The sequence below is a fragment of the Betta splendens genome, chromosome 6 (assembly GCF_900634795.4).
Source record: "Betta splendens chromosome 6, fBetSpl5.4, whole genome shotgun sequence".
NCBI lineage: Eukaryota > Metazoa > Chordata > Actinopteri > Anabantiformes > Osphronemidae > Betta > Betta splendens.
Genome location: NC_040886.2, coordinates 19273423 through 19296361, shown reverse-complemented (window position 1 = coordinate 19296361; position 22939 = coordinate 19273423). Strand labels below are relative to the sequence as shown.

Below are 22939 nucleotides of genomic sequence, written 5' to 3'. Positions count from 1 at the left end.
TTCTACCAGCGATTCCTGGTCAGGAGTCAGACACAGAAGGACTGAAAGGACTTTTCTGAGTAGGATGTTAAAGCTGCAGCTGAGCATGAAGGACTGGAGTCACAGGCAGCAGAGATGAACCTTCCAGATGTTACACGTGGATGAAGCAAGCTGATACAAGCATCCATCTGTGTGAATCTGCCTCTCACTCAGATCACATTTCTGAAGCCCTGTTCTCAATGTGCTCCCTCCCACATAGGCTTTACATAAAGATGGAGAGGCAGCGCTGAAGCAAAGCAGAGGTCACACGGCTGCAGCGAGACCCACACAGAGTTCTCCACCACGTGTGCGCTTCATTCGCTGGGTTCTCCTGAGGTACAACTGAAGGATGAGCCAGGGTATTTTTGATCGCCAATCAATAGTAGAGTGCAGCAGGAGGGTGAAGATGAAAACGAGTCGAGTCGAGTCATTCATCTGCTCAGATCACAAGATTTATGAAAAGGTTCCTCACAGACGGATGTATGACACCTCAGATCATTATCACGGTGCTACTGTGGTAAATACTATGACGAGGATGAGGATGAGAGGAGGATGGGGAAGATATTGACACTCCACATGCAGCATAATGATGGACCTGCCCTGAACCCTGGCTACAGAACCAGTCACTTGTCACATTTCTGTGCTTGATGCTTTGTTTTCAGATTAACAGACCTGAGACCAGAACTGGAGCCTCTTTTCTCTGGTCAAAACGCGACTGGTTCTGTTACACTGTGGCCTGTTGGAGGCTTTTTTGCTCTGAGTTCAAAGTCAAAGTCAGGAGATGCTCAATTGCTGAATATGGCAGGAAACACATGAAGCCTTGTTGTACATAATCACATCAGGCTGCTGGTCCTGGGCTTGTGGTCCCTCTGCTGCCACTGTGGCCTCAAGCAGCTCCAGAGTAATGTCATTACTGTTCCTTTATCACAGGAGCCTAATGCATTTCTGCATGCATTTTGGCCTCCAGTCACACTCCTGAAAGCAGTGAGCCCGAAGGAGAAGCGTTGTGGGTGTCGGTGTGAAGCAGCAGACATGGAGTGGAGCTGTGGGAGTGGGCTGGTACATGGCCTTATGTAAAGAGCGTTATGAAACCCAGTCAACAATCTGCCTGGACTATCTGCCTAACTTCCACCAAAGCTGTAAAAAGTAAGAGAGCAGCGATTATATCATCAGCCAAGACTCATGGTGTAGTAATGCAGGAGCATTCAAGAGCCCGTGGGCACCGGCCTCCCTCCTCCTAAAAGGGTTCAAGGTTCCAGCTACGAGGATCAGCACACAACTACCTCACGCCACAGCCTGGACGACGAAAATCAAAGCTTCAGCTTCACTGCAGCAATAGAAACAAAAGCGGTACGACTCATGAAGATGCTCCCCATGTTGCTCACCAGCAGCACACAACAGGTTCCTGTGCTGATAATATAGGGGTCACCTCCTGACCCCTAGGAGAATACATTAATTAACATTATTAACACAATGCACATCACAATCAGAATCACCTTTAATTGCCAAGTTTGGCCATTACAAACAAGGAATTGGAAACGGTCTGACTCCGTCCATTCGTACTCTTATTAATTATTCACATATTCAATTACAATTATTTACACAATATGCAGCACACGTATATGCATATGCCAACACCTTGCTTTGTGTGGGTGGAGAGTTCAGCTCAGTCACAGCCTGGAGGAAGAAGCTGACTCTGTGTCTGGTGGTTCTGGTGGTTCTGGTGGTTCTGGTGGCTATGGCTCTGTAACGCCTGCTACAGGGGAGGAGTTCGAACAGATTGTGTGCAGGGTGTGTGGGGTCAGCGGTGATGCTGACAGTCTGGACCAGTACAGATGTCTGATGGACGGAAGCTCAGTCCCTATGTTCTTCTCTGCTGACTGGACCACCCGCTGCAGTCTATACCTGTCCTCAAGAACAATCAAGAAACAAAATGAGAAAAAACAGGGTGAAGTCAACCATCAACATGTCAACATCATTTGTTTCTCTCATTCAAAACATTATTAACATTGAAATTGAAGCCAGAAGTAAATGAAAAACGTTCTAACACAATTATTTATTATTTATTATCTGACCACAGCAGAACAGCAAAGACTGTGGATTTGGATCTCATGCGGTTTCATCCTCTGGAAGACCAGAGCCAAGGTGACGTGTGTGTGTGTGTGTGTGTGTGTGTGTGTGTGTGTGTGTGTGTGTGTGTGTGTGTGTGTGTGTGTGTGTGTGTGTGTCTGAACTCAAACCTGATTTTCTTGATTTGACTTTGAAGGTTTGATCTGGTTCCCACTCAGGTGACAGCCAGACGCTGAGCACGGCTCCTTGAAAGCCTCTAATAGTCTGATGTATTCTTATATGTGAGTTAATGTGGTTAGCAGCTGCCAATGAGGCCAGGAAGATGGATCCTCTGATCATCAGATGAGCACTTCACAGTGCCCTGCACTGTTTGGGCGTTTTACATTTGAACTCATACTCTACTACTCAGTCACAGTTTGTCAATGTTGATGGTTCTTCACACGTTTGTTATTTTTTATTTTATTTATTTATTTAATATGGACATCGCATATAGATTGGATAAGCAGATGTATTTCTTGACTGTGTTTGCACATGCTAACTTTCAAAAACAGTCCATAGGGGGCTATTGGGAAATATAAATTACACAGCACAAAGAGCTGGAGATGACATCTGAAACTGCTGTAGCTTCTGCATTACTACACTACACATTTTTTAGGTTTAAGAACACTGCACCGACAACATGACCTAGTTAGTTGTTCTGCAACGATTTTCTCCAATACTTTTGAGACTACAGGAGGGATGGCTATACTGTAGGCCTGTTACTTGTAAGGTCAGCGTGATAACATGATAAGTTTTCCAGCTCTGTGGGAATATATTTGTCTTTATTAAAACATTAACTAGGTGGGTAATAGGTTTTAATAAATTATTCAAATGTTTTTTAATAAGCAGCATTAAGATTGTGGATGTCCTTTGACATGGAATTGCTCATATTTGTGATTAATTTCTTGACTTTGTCATGCGAGACCCCTTTAATTTGAAAGAAGTCAGTATTATAAAGTTTAATTCTGTTCTAAAATATTTGTTGATTACTAAACTTATTTGCTAGTTTGTGAACTGAATTAATAAAAAAGTTATTAAGAACAATGCTTGCTTATCTTTTGATCAACTTTAGTGAGATTTAATAGTCAACTGTTTGCTGCTTTTTCTTATTAGAAGTGGTTAATCTATTTATATGTTGCCAAAGCTTAAAACTACTCCAATTAGCTTCTTCAATCATTTTGGTATAGTAAGTAGTTTTAGCTTTTTTTGATTCACGTATGAATTGATTTCTGAGCCTAGTGTAAATCAGGTGGTCAGTATTACATTTTGCTGCCAAAAACCTTTTGAAAGGCAAGATCCCATTTTTTTCATTATATTCATTATTCATTATATTGTTTGTCTTTTTTCCACTTGTTTGTGGAGACAAATGTATCTACACTCTAGGTCAAATCTGATTCTTTTGTGTCAGTATCCCAGTTTATCAGTTTTAAATCATGCTCAATCTCATTTATTTTGTTCTTTGTATACCTGTTGCTTGGACTTTAGTTTAGTTTTATATTATGATGTAGTAAACATTTATTGGTTAACTTCCTTGCAACTAATGTCATATTATGATCTGAAAGCCCAGTGATGAGATTGTAAGTTTTAGGCCTATTTGTAAAAATCAAGTCTAAAAGTGTTTGACTTTGTTTTGTAACTCTAGTAGGTTTGTTTATCATCTGTTTAAATTTAAACTAATTAAAGTTTTCCATAACTGATTTTAGTTTTATTTTGCAACCTTTGTCCTGCTAGTTTACATTAAAATGCCCTAAAAGGATACATTCACTACAATTGTGCATTTTTGAAAGTATTTTTTTCAGTTCATTATAGAAGTTATCACAATGTGAGGGCGGATTGTAAAGAACAATTACATTAAATTTCATGTTGAGATATAGAGGAAATCCAGGTTAGAGTAAATTAACAGTGTGTGCATTTGATCTATTTTAGGTAGAATGCTTCTTATGTTTATATGTCCACCCAGTATTCCCCTGGGTTTTGTCTGAGTATTCCAAATAACTTCTTATGGTTTACAGTTTGAAAAAACTTAAACAGCCTCTGTTTTGAAGTTGCATGATATACAAGATGAATTTTGATTCTCACGCGACGCTGTGTACATCTGCCACCTGTCATGGATGTGCTGTTACACTGATTATGGTTTGAAGTTCAAGAATTAAGTAGATTTGATGGGTTAAACCTTAATGCAGTTATTATTCCAACACACCTGGACCAGACCTGGACCAGACCTGAAACAACTTGGACCAGACCTGGACAACACATCTCCTCATGTCATGTCATCAGCACCAAGTCCTACTGAGGCTCGTGTGGGAACAGCAGCTCAGAGCTACTGCACCTACTGCCCAAAACACTTGACAGCTTCTTCACCGCTGCTTCCTGTTTTATTAAGCTGAACCTGTGGGTGGTGCTTAAACATTTAATAAGTCAGGTGGTTTATTATTGGTGCTGTTGTTGTTCATTCTATGGTTGTGGCATAGAACACCACTGTTCTACTCCAGTGGCCAGAGGAGCATTTACCCCATCTGGTGGCTGAAATAAGTACCAGCTCAAACCTGGATCACAACATGGACGACAAGAATAAATACAAACACAGCGCTATATACAATAAATAAAATTATGGAATCCATGAGAGTAAAAAAACAAAAAAACAAACCCTTGGCCTCAATGGATTGCTCAGGTGTGCAAGGTCTTAAAAATGTACAGTATAGATGCACTGTTATGAAAATGATCTGCTGTTGGTCAAACTGCATCAGTAGTTTATCTGCTCATACACTGCATGTACCAGTACCATATGTAAATCCATGAGCTTTACACTGGTTTATGACTGTAAAAATTACTATTTCATATTTAAAGTGCATGCTGTAGTACTGACTTGTGTGTTTGTGTTAACTCAGTAAAAGTATTTGACATATTTTTAATATATTTGTAGGACTAAATGGAAGTGGAGTGATTCTGTCAATTCAGTGTGTTGTTAATACTAGGATCCTTTAATTGCATAGAATTTTGAAACCAACAGGTTCGACTTTTACTGCAGCTGTTTATTTATTTAGATGTCAGATGGAAACTCGGTGGAGACGGTGGAGCAGGGAAAGGCCCAGCGGCGAGCAGCCGAACGTGGAGCTAGGTTGAGCGTGGAGAGGCCGAGCGGATCCACGGAGCACTACAAACTACTCCGCTGCTCTGCTGAGTTACGTACACAGCGCATGCATGTGCGTGCGCGTGCAGACTTTCTCTCCATAGAGTTTCACTGAGTTTACATCCGGGTTTTTTCCCTAGGCAATGGGGGACGCAGCACCGCCGTTCCTTAGGCAAAGTGAAATAAATTCGCCGCACCGACACAAAAACTAGACCGCTTTTTGAACACATTTTCCCGTCAGCTGACGTCGCTCATCGGCTCAATTTAAACAACTTTAAGAGCTATTCGCGCAAATATCAAACGGTTCGTCGCAGGTAAACGAGCGTTAGTTGGCCGACTAAGTAGTTTTTGTCCCCCTTCCTCCAGCTCCGGAGCGCAAGGATCTGTGCTGTGCTGAGGCTGAGCTGAATGAGATTGAAGAAGAGTTCTTCTTGTTTTGTAGCTTCAGTTTCTCTGTTTTTAGCTAATTTCTACTAAAACTACATCTAAAATACAGCAAGTGAATAAAGACCTGCGGGAAGGAGCCGCCAGGCCTGTTTCTCTGCTCTTATCGCGCCGTGGATCGGCTTCTTCTACATATATATTTAATTATCTAGAGGAGGACTGCTGCTGAGTAAGTGCACATTGGGGCTTTTTTTAATTTCATAACTTTAATTTCGTCTCGCGTCCAACTTCGGCCCGTCCTGTGTTTCTGTGGCTGTCGCTGTCCGGCCGTGTGAGCTGGATCTCGTCGGTTCCCTGCGTCCGGCGCTGGTTCCTTCTCTTTTCGGGCTTTAGCTGCTGGTTTCTTATTCTAGGAGTTGATATTGTGGAGGACAAGGGGCCGATGGAACTTGGACCCACCGACGCCCGCTCGGCTGTCACCGTTCTGTGAAGATGGCGTCTTCTGGGCTTCTCCGTGCTCATTTCTTTATTTCCTCCGTGTTCGGACGCGCGTCGCCTCCCGCGACGCTATTATTTCCCTCGGTGTGAGTTTTTAGCAGCGTGGCTGCAGCGTTAGCCGGAGCAGCTAGCAGGAGCCTTAGCATTAGCGGCTATAGCTAACGCTATCACTTGTTCTCGGTAACATTTCACAGCCTCGCGCAGAGCAACGTCGGGCGTGTATTGCTCTGTTCGGATGATTTAGCAGCACAGAACCCCCGGGAGCCCGAAAAATGGGTCGAACTCGGCACTTAGGTAAGGATGTGAGATGCAGGTCGGATGGTTGTTCAGGGGAAGGTCCGGACGGCCTCAGCGGCTCGGCAAGAAGCGGAACAAACATTTATTTTGCTAAGTCGGTTCGAGCACTTCAAACATTGGCGGCTTTGACAACCTCCATTTTAGCTCCGGTTCTTCTCGGTTCGGGTGAAGTTTACCCGGACAAGTTGATGTCCCACCCGGGGAGTAATTAGCTACTGCAATTAAGCACCACGGCGCCTCACCTGCACTTCACTGCAGCGTCTCCGTTTGTGGAGCCGCTAGATGTAAGAAGGAAGTAGGTTCTGGACAACTGGACCCTGGCTCCTCCGCTTTCACTTCAACGATTGCATTTGTAAAAGTACACGCAGTAGTAGAAGTTACCCAAAACTGCTGTTATACACTACTCACTGCAGTAGTTTTGTAAATGATGTGTTACAGCTGCAGTTCCAGGTACTTAGTATATACATAGTAATAATGAGTATTAATGAATAGTAATAATCTCAAACTGTTATAAATGAGCTGGTGTTAATAGCGAATTGTAAAATGTGTATTCTACACTAAAACCTTTGGAGTTTTAATTGTTACTTCAGTCAATGAATTTACACTAAATAATAGCATTTACAGGACAAACACGAGCAGGTCAGTTGTTTCCAATCGCATGGGTTTAAGAAAGTAGCTGAAGTAAAGCTGAAAAGTACATGTCACATAAATGCAGTGATAAAATGTGTGTAATGTACATGTTATAGGTCATAAAACAGGTTTGAAGCGTTGAATGAAGGACGTATTGGACTTGTGACAGTAAAATGTACTTTTTTGGACATAGTTGTTGAATTTGTACTTCCATTGATGTTAATGTTTGTGTTTCCAGTGAATATGAATGGGTTCATTTATCAGTTGCAGCGGACAAACACTTGAGCTTTGGTTTTGTCCTTTCCTTTAAAGGCAGACTTTAAAGATACAGACACACATTAGACACTTTGTGTAGCTGTACTTTTCAGGGGTGGCCATAGTCATAACTCCAGGGACAATACATTATAAATGATTTAACTTAGAAGTTTCCATCCATTTTCTACCGCTTAGACCCTTAGAGCCTATCCCAGCTATCTACGGGCCGCCAACACACACACACAGATAGACAACGTGTATGTGTAATCTAGAGTGACCAATGAACCCAATGCATGTGTTTGGACCTTGGGAGAAAGCTGGAGAAAGGCGTCTGGGAATTGAACCCAGAACCCTCTCGCTCTGAGGGGACAGTGCTACCCACTGCACCATGCTGCCTAACTTAGAAGCCCAGCTTGAAAGTGTAATGGAGTAGAATTATGAACCAGAATAAACAAAGTCCTTCTGACCTGAAAGTAATACAAGGACCAGAGCTAATGCAGTTACATCTGTTGATTATTATTGTTGTTTTGTTGTTTATTTATTTTATTGTTGTTTATTATCTGTTGATAACAAGGCTGTGAAATGCTACAGTAACACTACTATGCTTCCCTGTGATACATAGCTGACAACTGTATGGGATGTTGTGGTGCAACAGTAATGAGACGTGTACTTGTTATGTGTCGCAGGGCAGCACAGAGGGGTGGAGTCCAGTGCCACAGCCAGGTGGTGAGTCAGTAAGCGCAAAACTCTTCATGTGATATTACCGTATGATCTGCTGTCGATGATCAAGTAACATGCGTAGTACACATACATCCACATACTTACACGTACTGATACATATACATACATACATACATACATACATACATACATACATACATACATACATACATACATGTACTTATAGATACATATACTCACATGCATACTAATACATACATACGCATACTTACATGTACTTATACGTACTTCGTATTCATACAACAGTCCTTACTGTTCGCGACATAAACAGACATGTTTTTTTAACTGTAAACTGGCAAATATTTTCCACATGAATGTATACATAAATAATAGTAAGTGGGAGAATTGACATTAAGTTTTTAACTTTGTAGACAAATGATAATATATATATATATATATATATATATATATATATATATATATATATATATATATATATATAACCTATTTTGGTTTATTTATTTTATTTACGTTTATTATTGCACGGATGTATTTAGAATATATAAAAAAAAGTAGCATATAAACTATCTGTATTATTGAAAATAATTAAACATTTAAAGTCAGCTATTAAAATAATACTGTAAACAGTATTAATAGTATTGTTATATGCTAGTGTATTTAAAACTTTAAAACTACTATATATTAATGTTTAAATAAAGACTTATCTGTATGGTTAAATAAAGTATAAATTTTAATATCAAGGTGCATACACTAATATATTTTAGTCATCAGTTCATGCATTTTTCTTTTTATAGATTGTTTTAATAATGTAATTAAGTGTTTTATGTGTAAGTGAATGACATGTTACATTTGCTTTGAATGTCCTTAATTAGTATATTTGTTGTTTTCAGCGCCAGTTTAATGCTTCAGTTGGATGGTCTTCCTACTGGAGACGGTGTTAAGGTAAACGCTTCCACTGCTCCATGCTCTAATGTTTGACCTGTTGTGCTTTTGGCTCCAGATCAGTGAGGCTGAGGCTGGACAGGCACAGAGACAGAAAATACTAAAACATATTAGAGAAATCTAGGCTCGGTAACCAGGTGAGCCCTGGAGCAAGGCACTCCACACCTGCGGGGCTTCCCACTGCTCCCCACATAAAATGCAGAGGTTAATTAATCAATACAGCATCTCACATTAAAAAGATCAAGGTGTATTTGTGTTACTGTGCAGCATTTACCCACTTCAGCCTCCAGAGCCACTAAATGAAAGTTTCTTGGCCACAAAGCCAATGTTTCTGTGTGAGGACATGTTGAAATACATCAAAGTCATGTCAACCGTTCAGCGTTCCAGGCTGCTGTTTGTTAGTTGCTGCCCCATGCTGGTGTTCAGAGCTGTGTGGCTCAGGTCTGAGTACGTCTCTTGAAACGCTGGAATCCGACTGTGTTTGGTCCCCAGGCTGATCGATCGGCTGGCAGACTGACTGGATCCATGATGGAATTACAGACACTCCAGGAGGCTCTGAAGGTGGAGATCCAGATCCATCAGGTAGGCTCTGGGTCACTGGACGAGCTTCAGCGGCTTTCTTTAAGTATTGTTATGTGAAACCATAACAATGAGGGAAAAGCTGTTAAAGACTGCAGATTATTGTTTATCTACGACCCTGTAGATAAACAATAATCTGCAGCCTTTAACAGCTTTTCCCTCATCAGAATCAGGAGCTGTTAAAGGCTACAGATTATTGTTTATCTACAGGATCATGCATTACATGCAGGTTGCTCACAACTCAGACATCTGTGTTTCCACTCAGACCAGTCTCAGATGTAATAACATTTCTATTGTTGGATTAACAGAAGACTTCTGCACCAGAACATGTGCACTAATGTGGTTGTAGTTCCTAGTGTTTTCCAGCAGGTGTTGCTGTGTCTCTGACCACCTCTCATCTTCTTCTGCAGAAACTGGTTGCACAGATGAAGCAGGACCCTCAGGTAAATGCTGAATTTTGAATTGCGAAGGTGAGAGTTTACTGGGATGTGTGTGGGTAATGACACAGTGCTTCTGCTTTCATAGAACGCAGATCTGAAGAAGCAGCTTCACGAACTCCAAGCAAAGATCACAGCGCTCAGCGAGAAGCAGGTACAGCGGCGCTCACACAGGGCTCTCAGCTGATCACATCACCTTCTGTCAACAGAATGCGAAGAGCTGGAAACCAAGTTGAAGTGCTTCTGGTTTTAAATTAATTTATCTGTGCTGTTTGAAAATGACCACAGCTCACTGTCACGGCTCGTGCTGCCTGATTCCACGTCCACAGGCCATGCTGTTTTTACAGTTTGACCTGGAGGTAACCTTCCATGAACCCGCTTATTAGGAAGCACTGAACAAAGACGGGAAGCAGTGTTTCACTTTTCTCATCTCTGTTGTTCCTCCTGCTTTTTGTTCTTTGTCTCGTGTTTTTATTTTTAACCACGATGACTTTCTATTTTTACCTGCTGCCTGGTTTGTGTGTTTTCATGTTGGCAAAGCTGGCTGAGAATAAGAATTAGTGCCTGTTACATCTGCTTAACTGTCTGGTTTTCTGAAGGAGACTTAAGTCTGACTTCCCTGCTGCTTCCTTTGTGGCGATAACATAAAAACGAACTGTACCAGGAAAAGACAGTGGATGCTCTTTATTGGATTCTACGTCACCTGCTCCACCTGGAGTCGGCTGTGGCCACTGAACATTGTGAACAGCTAATCAGTAACTGAGCTTGATTTGAAGTGAGACAGATCAGTAGCGTGTTATTCTAAAAAGGTTCCTGACGAGTAGTTCTGGACCGTTATTAGCTGCAGGCTGCAGGTCAAACTGTTCTCCTAGGTTTTTCTCTGGTGTCACTGTATTAAGTTGCTGCTTGAGAGTCAAGTGTTGCTAAGCAACAGATGGCTTTCATCTTTTGTGAATTCATACATCTGTGTGTGCGCTTGTGTGTGTGACCTTCTGCTTCTTTACTCTACGTGTACATTACTATGGGTTATGTTTATTGTTGTTATTATTGGTCTCATGCTGGTTTATTGTGGATTAGCCAATCAGCCAAGCTGCAGCAGTTATTGATTGTTAGGCTCATTAGTCAGGGCTGGGTCCTTCTTCCTCCCGTTCCATCCTGTAACCTGTGACAGCATAGATGGGCCACTTTGTTGGACATTAGTCCTATAGAAACTCTGACTAGGTCAATTTGTTTGCTTCAGGGCTGCTTGTTCGGATACACATCTCAATGCAACGTTTATGAATTATAAGAAACGACTAATGTTAGTCAGAAAAACACCAACAAGGGCTTTTTGTTGTTAAGCAGAGATACTTGGTCGCAAGTTGAGTTTAAACCATGTCCATCTTGTGTCTCCTCCAGAAAAAGGTGGTGGAGCAGCTGAGGAAGGAGCTGCTGGTGAAGCAGGAGCCAGAGGCCAAGCTGCAGCTACAGGTTCAGACTCCTCCAGTAGGCGGCGACATGAAGCCAAGCAGCCTCCTGCAGACCCAGCCTGGAGCCCTGCAACAGGTAGGAGCCACAGGTCTGACGTTTAGTGGGCTGAACATCTGGACAAGTGCTCACATCTTGGCTAACCTCTCTCTCAGACTCTCACAGTCACGCCGGTCCTCACCACCAAGACTCTACCTCTGGTGCTGAAAGCTGCTGCCGCGCCCACCCCACCCATCTCCCTCTTGCCACAGCGCCCTGCTACTATCGCTATGGTAACCACAGCTATCACCAAACCCGACTCGCAGAATGCTCCCATCAACCTGCAGGTGGCCAGCAAGCTGACCAATCAGAGCTCAGAGCCTGTTCGGCTGGTGTCCAAGACCGCCATGGTGGTAAGAGCCTCCAGTACTTGTACCCTTTGTAATGTGATTTACTGAGCAGGGATCAGTGACTGTAGATCAGCTTTGTGACTTGTGGCTTGGAGTCAGGATATCTGTCAAACATAAGGTGGTGGAGCAGGCTGAGGTGTGAGTGGTGGCCTCCGTCATTCAGAGACGAGCTCGTGTCAGTGAGTCGGCAGCACAGATCCACCATCTGCTGTGGTTTTGTCTCAGGTGCAGGCCACCACCACCGCCCAGCCAATCAAAGTTCCTCAGTTTGTCCCTCCTCCTAGACTGACGCCTCGTCCCACCTTTCAGCCACAGGTGCGTCTCTGTAAGACCCGCCTCCACACCCTAACCCCCAGATCAGTGTGTGTGGCCCACCTGAGGTGACATGCTCACTCTCCAGCAGAGGGCAGGAGTGCATCAAAGCAAACACTCATGCCTTGCTCCCTGGCACTAAAACATTGTTTGCTCTGTGCTGCCTGTTCTCATCTTTTCTCCTCTCGTTGTGCTTTTTTTTGATTTGATAACTGACCTGCGACCAGGCGTTTTTAAGGTTTCCTGCCTGTGTGCCTGTGTGAGTGAGTTTACCTTCTGTGGTGAGAGCTCGTTTTTCCTGCAGCTTTGTGTTTTTTTTTTGTGTTACTGGCTGTTGGTGTGTGTTGCCCTTGGTGATGGTGAGCCCTGCCAGGTAATGCCACTGGGAGCTCGTTGGGTTACTGGAGGCGCTAGCAGCACTGTGGTCTCGTAAAAGAACATAGCAGTGAATGTTACTACAAGTACTTCAAGGCACAAGTAGTTAAATCCTACAAAGTACCTGTGGTAGTAAAATATGGAGTAGTTGGGGGCAATACGTTCTGGTAGTGAATTAATACAGCAAACCAGAAAGGAAGCAGTAGTAGTAGTAGTAGTAGTAGTCACAGTAGTCAGTCTTAGCAGCAGTACTAGTAGTTAGTCCTAGCAGCAGTACTAGTAGTTAGTCTTAGCAGCAGTACTAGTAGTTAGTCTTAGTCTTAGTAGTTGTGGTTAGTCCTAGTAGCAGTACTAGTAGTTAGTCTTAGCAGCAGTACTAGTAGTTAGTATTAGTAGCAGTATTTGTGGTTAGTCTTAGTAGCAGTAGTTGTAGCTAGTCTTAGCAGCAGTACTAGTAGTTAGTCTTAGCAGCAGTACTAGTAGTTACTCTTAGTAGCAGTAGTTGTGGTTAGTCCTATTAGCAATACTAGTAGTTAGTCTTAGCAGCAATACTAGTAGTTAGTCTTAGTAGTTGTAGTTAGTCTTAGCAGCAGTACTAGTGGTTAGTCTTAGCAGCAGTAGTTGTGGTTAGTCCTAGCAGGCAGAGCTCCACAGCAGCCTTACCCGGTGCCGTCAGCTCAGTGCAAGGTCTACTCTCATCGCCGCTCTCTCATCATCAGGTCAGACCCAAACCGGCCGCCCCCGCCAACGTCCCCATTGCCCCGGCGCCGCCCCCGCCCATGATGGCCGCCCCCCAGCTGCTGCAGAGGCCTGTCATGCTGGCCACCAAGCTGTCGACCTCACTGCCCTCGGCCGCTCCCATCCACCAGGTCCGAATTGTCAACGGGCAGCCCTGTAGTAAGACCGGCTCCGCCCCCCTGGCGGGCATCGTCATCACCACGCCCGTCTCTGCAGCCCCCGCCCGCCTCGCCAGCCCCACCCACGCACCCAGCCCCGTCCCTATCGTCACCCCCTCCCTGGCCCCTACCCAGCCGATCCAGATCAGCAGCCTGACGACTGAGGCCAAGGTAAGAATACTGTAGTAATACATTGGTACCAGGTACCACATGAGAAACTTTGGTTCCAGTCCAGTAAATTCCAGACGTGTCTCATGTAAAAGGCGTTTTGTTAAACTTGGTCAGTGTCATTCGCTTTGCAAACCTTTGGCTCCTCCCCCTCGGCAGACTATTAAACCTGGAGGGGGAGCAGAGCAAAAGGCTGTTGTCAGCCTGCCCGCATCCTCCACGCCGCCACTGTCTCCTCCTCTTAGGTCCAAGAGAGAGGAGAACCCAGAGGTAAGGAGTAGCTGCTTCTCCTCAGAACAGGCTCCATGCTTGGAACCAGTCCGTAAACAGCTGCTGTCTTTGTGTGCTCGTCCTGCAGAAACTGGCCTTCATGGTGTCTCTGGGGCTGGTGACACACGACCACCTGGAAGGTGAGTGGAGAGACCTGGGTCCATGTTCCTGAGTGGCTGGCTTGCCTCCACATTTCTGCATCAAATTAATTGATTTAATTTTTACAGAAATTCAGAGCAAAAGACAGGAACGGAAGAGGCGAACAACGGCCAACCCGGTTTACAGCGGTGCCGTGTTTGAACCTGAGGTAACAGCTGCAGGACGCGGTTCTATAGCTTGACCTCCATGGTCACATTCACACCAAGATGGTGCATGATGTGGATTCTCTGTTTCAGAGGAAGAAGAGTGCAGTGAGCTACCTGAACAGCCCTCTGCACCAGGGGACCAGGAAGAGAGGTCCGTATGAAATGGTGACACAAAGCATTAGATGCTGGTGGTCTGTAGAGCAAAGATGGGACACAGACAGGTCCAGATGTACTGAGCAGAGCAGAACCTCAGCACTAGCAACATGCTGTAGAGTCCTCCCTCCTCCTCCTGCCTTCTGTTTCCTGTCGCTTCAGTCAGGTCTCTGTCCAGCTCTGGATTGATACGTTTTGTCCTCGAGTTGAACATCAGAGAACAACGCCCGGAGCTGTGGGCCTTGAAGCTGGGACTGCGTCCAGACCAGCCCATAAGATGCTGCTCATTCTCCCTAAAGTGGTCCAGATTAAACAAATCACTGACTGTTAAAAGCAGCAGCTATCACTGGGGTGAAGACGTATGAATCCAGTTGAGCCTGCACCTGTTTATTGGAATTGGCTGATACTGGTTGATGATGTACAAATTAACTCCTAAAGTGTGTTTGTCTGGTTTTGATTCCGTTCGGGAGCTGAACAGACCAAGTCACAGACGACTCCACTAACATGAGTCCTCACGGTCCTAACGTCCAGGATTCTGACATGCAACGCTGAATAATTGCTGCACAGCCTCCATTTGACTTTAACTTTAAGAGCAAGTGTTGAGGTGGTGGTGTAACTGTCAGATGCTGGCGTCATCGAAGGGCTGCAGCTGTTATGGAGCCGAGGCCACATGTGCCTCAGCTCGCTCCTGGCTCCGATAAGGGGTGGCCACCAGCGTGTATTTACTTGTGACTTCCGAACTCCTCGGCTGCAGCCCCGGCGACGGTCTAAAGCGATCTGCCTCGTACAGCTGTAGGTTTGAACTCATGCTCGGCTTCAGCTCGCACGGAGCCAGTCTCCTGCACTAACACTGCTATCTGTGCTTCTGACTCTTCCTCCTCTTCCTCCCTGCCGCTCCCCCGTCTCATGCTAGCCAATGAAGACTCCCTTTCCAAGGTATGTCATACAGACTGTTTGTTTTTGTTTTCCCCCCTCTCCATCTTTCTTTTTTCTTTGTTTTCCGTCTTTGTTGTCTGTCTCATTTCACCCAGGTCGCCCACCCAAATACAGCAGCGTCCCGGAGCTGGGCAGCCTCACCCCGACCTCCCCCTCCAGCCCTGTCCATCCCCTCCCCCTGCCCAGCCCCAGCTCTGGGGATGTAAGTAACGATGGGGGAGACGGACAGCTCAGCGGGTCGGACCCCGTCACACACAGCCCTACTGGCCCAGTAGCACCATCAGTCACCTCCACACGCACACATCCATTAGTTTGTTGTCTCCATGTGAACATCATCAGTCATCAGTTGGTTTTTGTTTGACTCAGACTTACAAAGTGAACAGTGTCCTGTAGCTTCCATTAACACAGTCTAACTTTCAGATGTCAAGTAACTTGTTTGGGCTCAGTACGGTAACACACCATGTCCATCAGACATTGAGCTAAACCAAACCAACCAACTGTGGACTAAACCGACCCCGATCGTGGTGCTCCCCCACCTTGGCGCTCCACCAATGGTGGGTGGGGCTTAGTTGGGCGGGGAAACTGATTGGTCCAATTCTTCCTCACAGGGAGACATCCATGAGGATTTCTGCACTGTGTGCAGACGCAGTGGCCAGTTGCTCATGTGCGACACGTGTTCACGTGTTTATCACCTGGACTGCCTGGATCCACCCCTGAAAACCATTCCTAAAGGCATGTGGATCTGTCCAAAATGTCAAGACCAGGTAACCACAGCAGCCACGGCCGATCCTGAGTCGGGGGAGGGGTAGCGCAGTCTAGAGAAGGTTAATCATGGCCACTAGCTGTACTTGATTGTGAAAACCTTTAGGGCTGTTCAATCCTTTGTAAGCACACACATGACTATGGTTATTTTGTGCTTCTGTCTCATTCATTTTGTCAGTAAAGTTTGACATCTCACATCCATCCACTCCATTGCTTGCCCCTTCTCAGCCTCGCCACAGGGCAGAGGCCAAACATGTCTGGTCTAAACCTTTTGAGAGTGTCAGCATTTGTGAAAAATCTGAGCTTGTTTCTCCAGATCCTGAAAAAAGAAGAAGCTATTCCCTGGCCCGGTACTCTGGCTATCGTTCATTCCTACATTGCTTACAAAGAAGGTGACAGATTTTCTTCTCATAATCATCTGCTGTGTCAAATGCAGACGGTTCAGCAAATGTGTCTTGGTGTTGTTTTGTGCTTCAGCTAAAGAAGAAGAGAAACAGAAATTGATGAAGTGGAGTTCTGAGCTGAAACTGGAGCGGGAGCAGCTGGAACAAAGAGTCAAACAGCTCAGTAACTCTATAACGGTAAGAAAGTCAAATATCCAGTCGGACAAACACATGGGTTCTAAGGAGACATTCAGTTTGTCCTGGTTTGATCACAAAAATATTAAAAACTGTTGTCGTGCATTGAAAGCAGCAGTGTCTAAAATGACGAGGTCTCTCCCACTGACATCCTAGAAATGCATGGAGACCAAAAACACCATCCTGGCTCGGCAGAAAGAGATGCAGCTTTCGCTGGACAAAGTAAAGCACCTGATTCGCCTCATTCAAACATTCAACTTCAACCAAGCTCTGGCAGAGACAGAGGATAATGATGTTGGTGCCAGAGTCCAGGACAGTGCAGAAGGAACTGTCGGTTCTGACGCTGCACCGGAAGCCAACTCGGTGGAGAGCTCCTTAGTCAGCAACAGCGCAGACGGAAACGGCAAAGCAGAGGAGCGTCAGGTCAGACCACCAGCACTGGGAGGAGACGCCGCCAGCCAGCCTGGCGTGGACAGCAGCCCAGTGGGGGCGGTGGGAGGCCGGGCTGGGCCTGGCAGAGAGGCTGACGCAGGGACAGGTCTCCAGGCGGAGCTTACGGCCAAGCCCGAGCCCGAGGCGGCTTCCGAGCCTGACGTTCCTGCGTCTCGGATGGTTGCATCTGGTGCCACCACCAACGGCACAACTGGACCAGGCTGCCCAGAGCACAGCCCCGCCGGAGGCTGCTCCACCAAATCTGAGAACAAGACCGCTGCCGTCAACCCCCCGGAGACGACGACGGGGAAAGACCACGATGAGCTCACTGACAGCGACGGCAGCAACACCAACAACAGCAAAACCTCAGAACCTCCCCAGCATTCTTTGCCAGCTCTCGTCATTAGTTTGGACAATAAAAAGTAACGCTATGTCTCCTGAGTTGCGGGAATTCAAACATATATATTAAAAGAAGACTCTTGCTTGCACCACGTGGTGCCCTGAAGTTGCCAATCTGTATAAATGTTGTTTGTTTGCATTGTATTGTCAGACTGTGTCAATGGTAGATATACAGCCCAAGTCACGTGACTCTGGGACGGCGTAGGCAGCGACAGGAAGCCCTACGTACCAGTGTCATCATGCCAATTAGTGATAGTCGTCATGGTGGGAAGCTCAAAGGGAGATTCATCCATCATCACACCAGTGTGTGCCTGTGGCAGTGGCCCCTGTGTTCTCTGGGTAGGAGGTGGGTTCACATGGGCGCAAAGAGAACAAGGACCCGAACATCTGTCAGGCGTTAGTGTGTTGTGATAGTGAACCTGTTCATCCCCTTGTCCCAACTAAATGTGAACCACCTTCAATCTCACAGTTCTGTGGCCCAAGCGTTAGCCAGGACCCAGACCTAGTAACTGAACCTCCAGCCCGTTTTTTTGCTCGGGCTCAGTATGCGTCAGACTGACTAGTTACTGGTTACATAGTTAGAATGAAAAGCCGGTGATGCCAGTTTGGTCTGTCCACCGTGTTGGGTCTTTGGCCAATACCAACCCTGCCCCGACTTTGGAGCCGTCAGAATGTGGCCTTTCTTGTTGTGGGTTGGACTCATCAAAGTGGTTTACGTGTTTAAAGCAAACATTCCCTTGAAATCTGATGAATTAAACCACTTCAAGCTGACAGAAACCCAACCTTCAACAGAACCCGTCCCGTCCCCTCTCAGTCCACTGAACCCTAGCTGGTTCGCAGGATGAGGTCGAACAGGTGCAGTGGCCTCACAGATGTTTTCAGTGGTGTCGGTCAAGTGTAGTGATTGAGTTTTCATTCGTGAGTCAAGTGTGTCAACTGTGAGCACTAAATGTGAAATTGCAATATTGCAATGTCAACACACACACACAAACTGTGTCTGGGCTGTGTTTCTTTTTATAGGAAAAGATATTCAGGTCTTCCTAGTTTTCAGAATAAGTGCTTTCTGTTCCTGGACCCGTTGGACTGGCATTATCTACACAAAGAGGAACCCTCTTTACATTACATGCGTTTCTGTTAAATCCTCAACTGCCAAAATGATGTTGTATCCAAATTCCGCAGGGACAAGTCTAATTACTGTATTGAAAGATCAAATCATTGGTGTTCTAAGATATAGAGGCTGGAGGTGCCCAGGTAGAGACAGGAGCTTATTAAACAATAACACTGAGAAACTTTTCCTGAAGTGGAGGGATTTGTTGAACGATGGATCGAAAGGACGATTCCACAAATCCCGAGATTAAAGCACAAGCTTGCTGCATCACAAAGAAGTGCTGAAGAGCTTTTTGTATGTTAATAAGGAATTAAACAGAGTATGCATCTTTTTGTTGTGATGTAACTTGTCCCCACATTGCCAATCTTTTTGTAAGAGGAGAAGCCGAGAGGCTTCTGCCCTTCATCCCTGGGTTATTGTCCGTGGGCCTGCTGGCTTCTCTTCACTGACTGCTCATTAACGGTGCCTCTGGTTGTGCTGGAACATTTTCTTTAAAAAATGTTTTTGCCTCTATTTCAGTGGCTCAAAAGCATGCTCACCCAGCAGCCGTGTGCTCGTAGTGTTAGAGGATCTGCTGTGCTGTGTTAGTACTGACTGTCGAGGCCGTGCTAGCAGGACGGTTCTGGTATCTGACATTTGGGTCAAGGTCCCGAGGATTTGTGACTGGCTGACACCCAGGGCCATCCTGTGAAATGCTGTGAAGAAGTGTGGTCCCTGCTCTGTGGTTTACGTGAGCCTGGTCTGCTAACTTGCCTGAGGACTCGTCAGGTTTCAATGATTGATTTGTCTTTTTTTCGTAAATTTCTACAGTAAAAATGTCACGTTCCCATGAGGGTGAACATGTTGTTGGGCAACTGAGATGAGCTGCTGCGTGTCTTTTTTTTCCATATCATATGACTCAGCATTTCTGATTTTGTTGACATCAGCTGTACAAACTGCCTTCACTCAGAAGACCCCAGAGCAGAATCTGTGTAACGTCTCCACGTTTGGCCACAGTGTCGACTGATAAATACGGAAGGAAGCGTCAGAAACCACCACGCGCAGCGTGTGTTTGTTGGCTGGTGGCCTTTGTTCGCTCCTGGTTGGAGCAGACGGGCCATCGAGTTATTGGAAAGAGCCCGAACACGAGTTCCAGACAAACTAGACCTTTCCCTCTGTACAGTAGGTACCTCGAGTGCCTTTCTTCAAACAGCAGATAATATTTGATTCTTGACTTGCACTGTGACTTGTAGAACCTTACTAACCCTGTTCGTCCCGCCGCCTCCTGACCCGCTTGTCCTGTTGAGCTCCCTGAAGCTCCGGGCCACAGACCGGCTCCCTTCACCTCAGGCTGCCAGTAGTCAATGCAAGTTCACATTAAGCCGTTTAGATTGACCACATGGTGTTCTGTCATTGTTTTAATAGCAGTTGCCTTAAATGTGTTTCTTTTTCTTTGTATGTGATTAACTTTTACATCTGGAGGAAAAACATCTCTGCAGACACTGGCAAAGATCAGAGGACCTTTGTGTTGGTGACGTGAGGTTGTCAGTCAGTGAAACGCTCCAAAGACGCCTTTCTTTTGTGATGCATTTTTGGTTTGATACAGTATTATTATCAGTGTCAACAACATATATGGCTTCATTCAGTCCTGTCCAGACCCCACAGGTTGGACTCTGGAGGTCATGGGCTTTAGTCTCTTTCTGGAGTTTTGCTTAATCAGGTCCTGTGAGCATTTGGACCGAACAAACCAACCTGCAGACTTAGACACAGTTAGCAACATTGTCCACTCAGCCTCGTGGAGCGCATGCCGCCTTATGCAAATTTTTATACACGATTTGTCCAAATCTTTTTAATATGCATTTTCTTGATTTTTTTTTACTTGAAATTGAAGTCACTGACAGATTTCTTCCTGGAATTGTTCTCAGACTGGAGTTTGACCTTGGTTAATGCACAGTTGGGCTTTTGGGCCGCTCCATCCAGGCTTCATGGCTGAACTGGGTCGTTGTCCGCAGCTTTTGTTCAGTCGAGCTCTAAAAGTGAATTTATCCAAAGATCACGGCAAACGTGCATTTCTGTTCAGAATCGTCAGCATCATTAGGACATAAAGTTGTGCGTTCTCCAGGCTGGAGGAGGACCCAGTGTCTGCAGAAGGTGGTTATGCATCAAAGCCATTGGTCTCCAGTTCCCTCTGTGGTTGTTCTGGCTGTGTCTGGTAAAGTAGTTCAGTCCATCTGGAGTCTTTTCAGTTGTTTGGTTTCTAAACGATTGAGTCATGATTGTGGCCTTCTAGTATTATGTCGAGACATGACATCATTCCGTTGTTACTGCGTCACCCTCACCTGTCCGGACCCAACTGTACCTGAAGCTTCTTACCTCATCCACAGCTGATTCCATTGGGGTGTGTTGAGTGCAAAAACAAGTAAAAAATGAAAAAGTCGTTTTTTATCTTCCATTTGGTGAGATGCATTGTAGCGATATGAATAAAGAAAAAGTTCACCTGGTGTGCTGAATAATGTGTAAATTGGTAATTACACAATCTGAATATTTGTATAATTGTTTGTATTTTTTCATAATGATTTTGGAAAGGAATGTGTTTATTTTTTTGACTTCTGTTCCAGATGTGTCTTCTGTTGGCCTGACATTGTGACTGGTCTGGTGGGATTCTTACCTCTGTATTGAGCCTCTTCTGTGATGAATTCTTTGTATGCAGTGTTTAGGAAATACTGTAGGGAACAAGGGGAGGAGTTGATATTAGGAGCATTTGATCAATTTGTATTTATTTATTTTATCATTTTGTTAATAAATTGTGAAAAGCATCATGTTTTTGTGGTCTTTTAATATTTTAGTGCTGGTAATCTGGTAAAACGATTAAGTGTAAAAGCAGCGCTCAGTAAAATAAACTGACGAAGATTTGCTGCTTATTAGCCCCGTTTATTATTCATTTAGTCGAAAAAACGACCCTTCAGAAGCTGATCTGTTAGTGTGATGGAAAATGAGTGAAGCTGCCAAAGTCTCAGAAACATGACGCTGCACGTCAAGTCCAAGCATCAACTACAATGACGGACTGAGGTTAGAGTCACTGCAACGTCTCCTCTCCATTTCGCTGCGAGTTATTTAATGACACTTGATATACGCTGTCTGCGATTGTGGTTTTAAATTCATTAAGCCACATATATGCCTTGGTGCAGCACAGCAGAGTGGCGCAGCGGAAGCGTGCTGGGCCCATAACCCAGAGGTCGATGGATCGAAACCATCCTCTGCTATTCTACTTTTTTATAATTCATGTGAAATGCTTACATTTTTTCGTGTTTCTTTGTTTAATTAACACAGACGCTTTGCTTTTGCTGGAAACAATCATTTCCAGCAAACGTTTATAGGAACAATGTTTTTTTAGTGAAAGCGTAACGTAACGCCGTGGTGTCTTCTGGGAGCTCCGCCATTAATTGCGGCGGTATCTTTGTTATTGTTCTACGAGCTCATGGACGAAGGAAACTGCTCTTTGACCAACTGAGTACACGACCCCGGGGCCCGGAGGATCACAACGGGCTCACCCTCCACTGCTTCCCGCCTGGAGACTGCGTCACAGTCTGCTCCAGACATTTCCGCTCGGGTCAGTTGAAGCGCGGTTCCAGTTCAAAGCGTGCACGCTAGTGTAACTGCATGTCAGTCACTGTTGGTCCAGACGTTCCATAAAGAAGGTTCCTGCACAAACCCTGCAGAACCGCCTGACTCCTGTTTACTAGAACCACTAAAGGTTAGCAGGTTCCGTCATTTATCTTCCTCTTGTCTCCGCTAAACCAGCCTGTGACCCAGACTGGCTCCCGTCACTTCACGTGGGTCATGAAGTAACAAGAACCGCGGGTCTGACGTCGTCTGCGCAGTTGCTGACAGAACAGGATCAAAGCTGGATGTAATTCGGGACCCGGGGCCCGTTTCAAGAAGGAGGTTTAACAAACTCTGAGTTTAAACCTGAACTCTGAGTTGACTTACACTGAGTTTGAAAACCTGGAGTTTTCGGTTTCAGAACAGCTGAGAAGAGTTGGTTTAAGCAACTCTTAGTTGATTGACTCAGAGTTAAGCGCGAGTTGTATAAACTAAATCTCTTGGAAATGTTATACTTGTACCACCAGATTGAAAAGACGGATCTAGAAATTGAAATTCTCAAACAAAAGCTGGAGATGAGTGTATAGTTAAAAGTGAATTGTATGAATTATTGGAAGAATCATAAAATGTAACAATTGCCTTTGTATTTGTAGGAAATGAAACAAAAACAAATAAATTATGATTTGCATCTATTCAGTTTCTTTTATTGGTGGTGGTGGTGATGGTTGATTAAGACATTAAAGCAAATCACATCTGACTGTCCATCCACTCTGCAGATTACCGTGATGGAGGAAGTCTTCCTCAGGGTCTTGTATAGTTTTAGGGC

The 22939-nt window shown here is 45.0% G+C and overlaps 1 protein-coding gene, 1 long non-coding RNA gene and 1 other non-coding gene across 9 annotated transcripts; all 3 read left to right on the top strand.

The window, feature by feature from the left end:
- The first annotated feature begins 5435 nt into the window (after positions 1-5435).
- phf21ab (PHD finger protein 21Ab) lies at positions 5436-21326 on the top strand. 7 transcript variants are annotated; one of them, XM_029154416.3, is made up of 19 exons: positions 5436-5870; positions 8008-8047; positions 8914-8965; positions 9458-9547; positions 9955-9987; positions 10070-10135; positions 11380-11526; positions 11604-11840; positions 12063-12152; positions 13244-13591; positions 13748-13858; positions 13947-13998; positions 14086-14165; positions 14254-14314; positions 15348-15454; positions 15861-16016; positions 16331-16406; positions 16492-16595; positions 16749-21326. In XM_029154416.3, the coding sequence occupies exons 3-19, from the start codon at positions 8924-8926 to the stop codon at positions 17448-17450; spliced, it is 2502 nt and encodes an 833-aa protein (XP_029010249.1). In that variant the 5' UTR covers positions 5436-5870; positions 8008-8047; positions 8914-8923; the 3' UTR covers positions 17451-21326. The 7 variants fall into 7 exon arrangements, with proteins under 7 accessions (XP_029010249.1, XP_029010250.1, XP_029010248.1 ...); XM_029154417.3 differs by having other exon boundaries at positions 8008-8055; XM_029154415.3 differs by lacking the exon at positions 5436-5870 and adding an exon at positions 5903-6433.
- A 368-nt stretch (positions 21327-21694) lies between these two features.
- Positions 21695-22805, top strand: LOC129604196 (uncharacterized). The gene is made up of 2 exons (XR_008694884.1): positions 21695-22120; positions 22312-22805. It is a non-coding gene; the product is annotated as an uncharacterized LOC129604196 (long non-coding RNA).
- Positions 21702-21773, top strand: trnam-cau (transfer RNA methionine (anticodon CAU)). Its single transcript has one exon. It is a non-coding gene; the product is annotated as a tRNA-Met (tRNA).
- Positions 22806-22939: the final 134 nt, after the last annotated feature.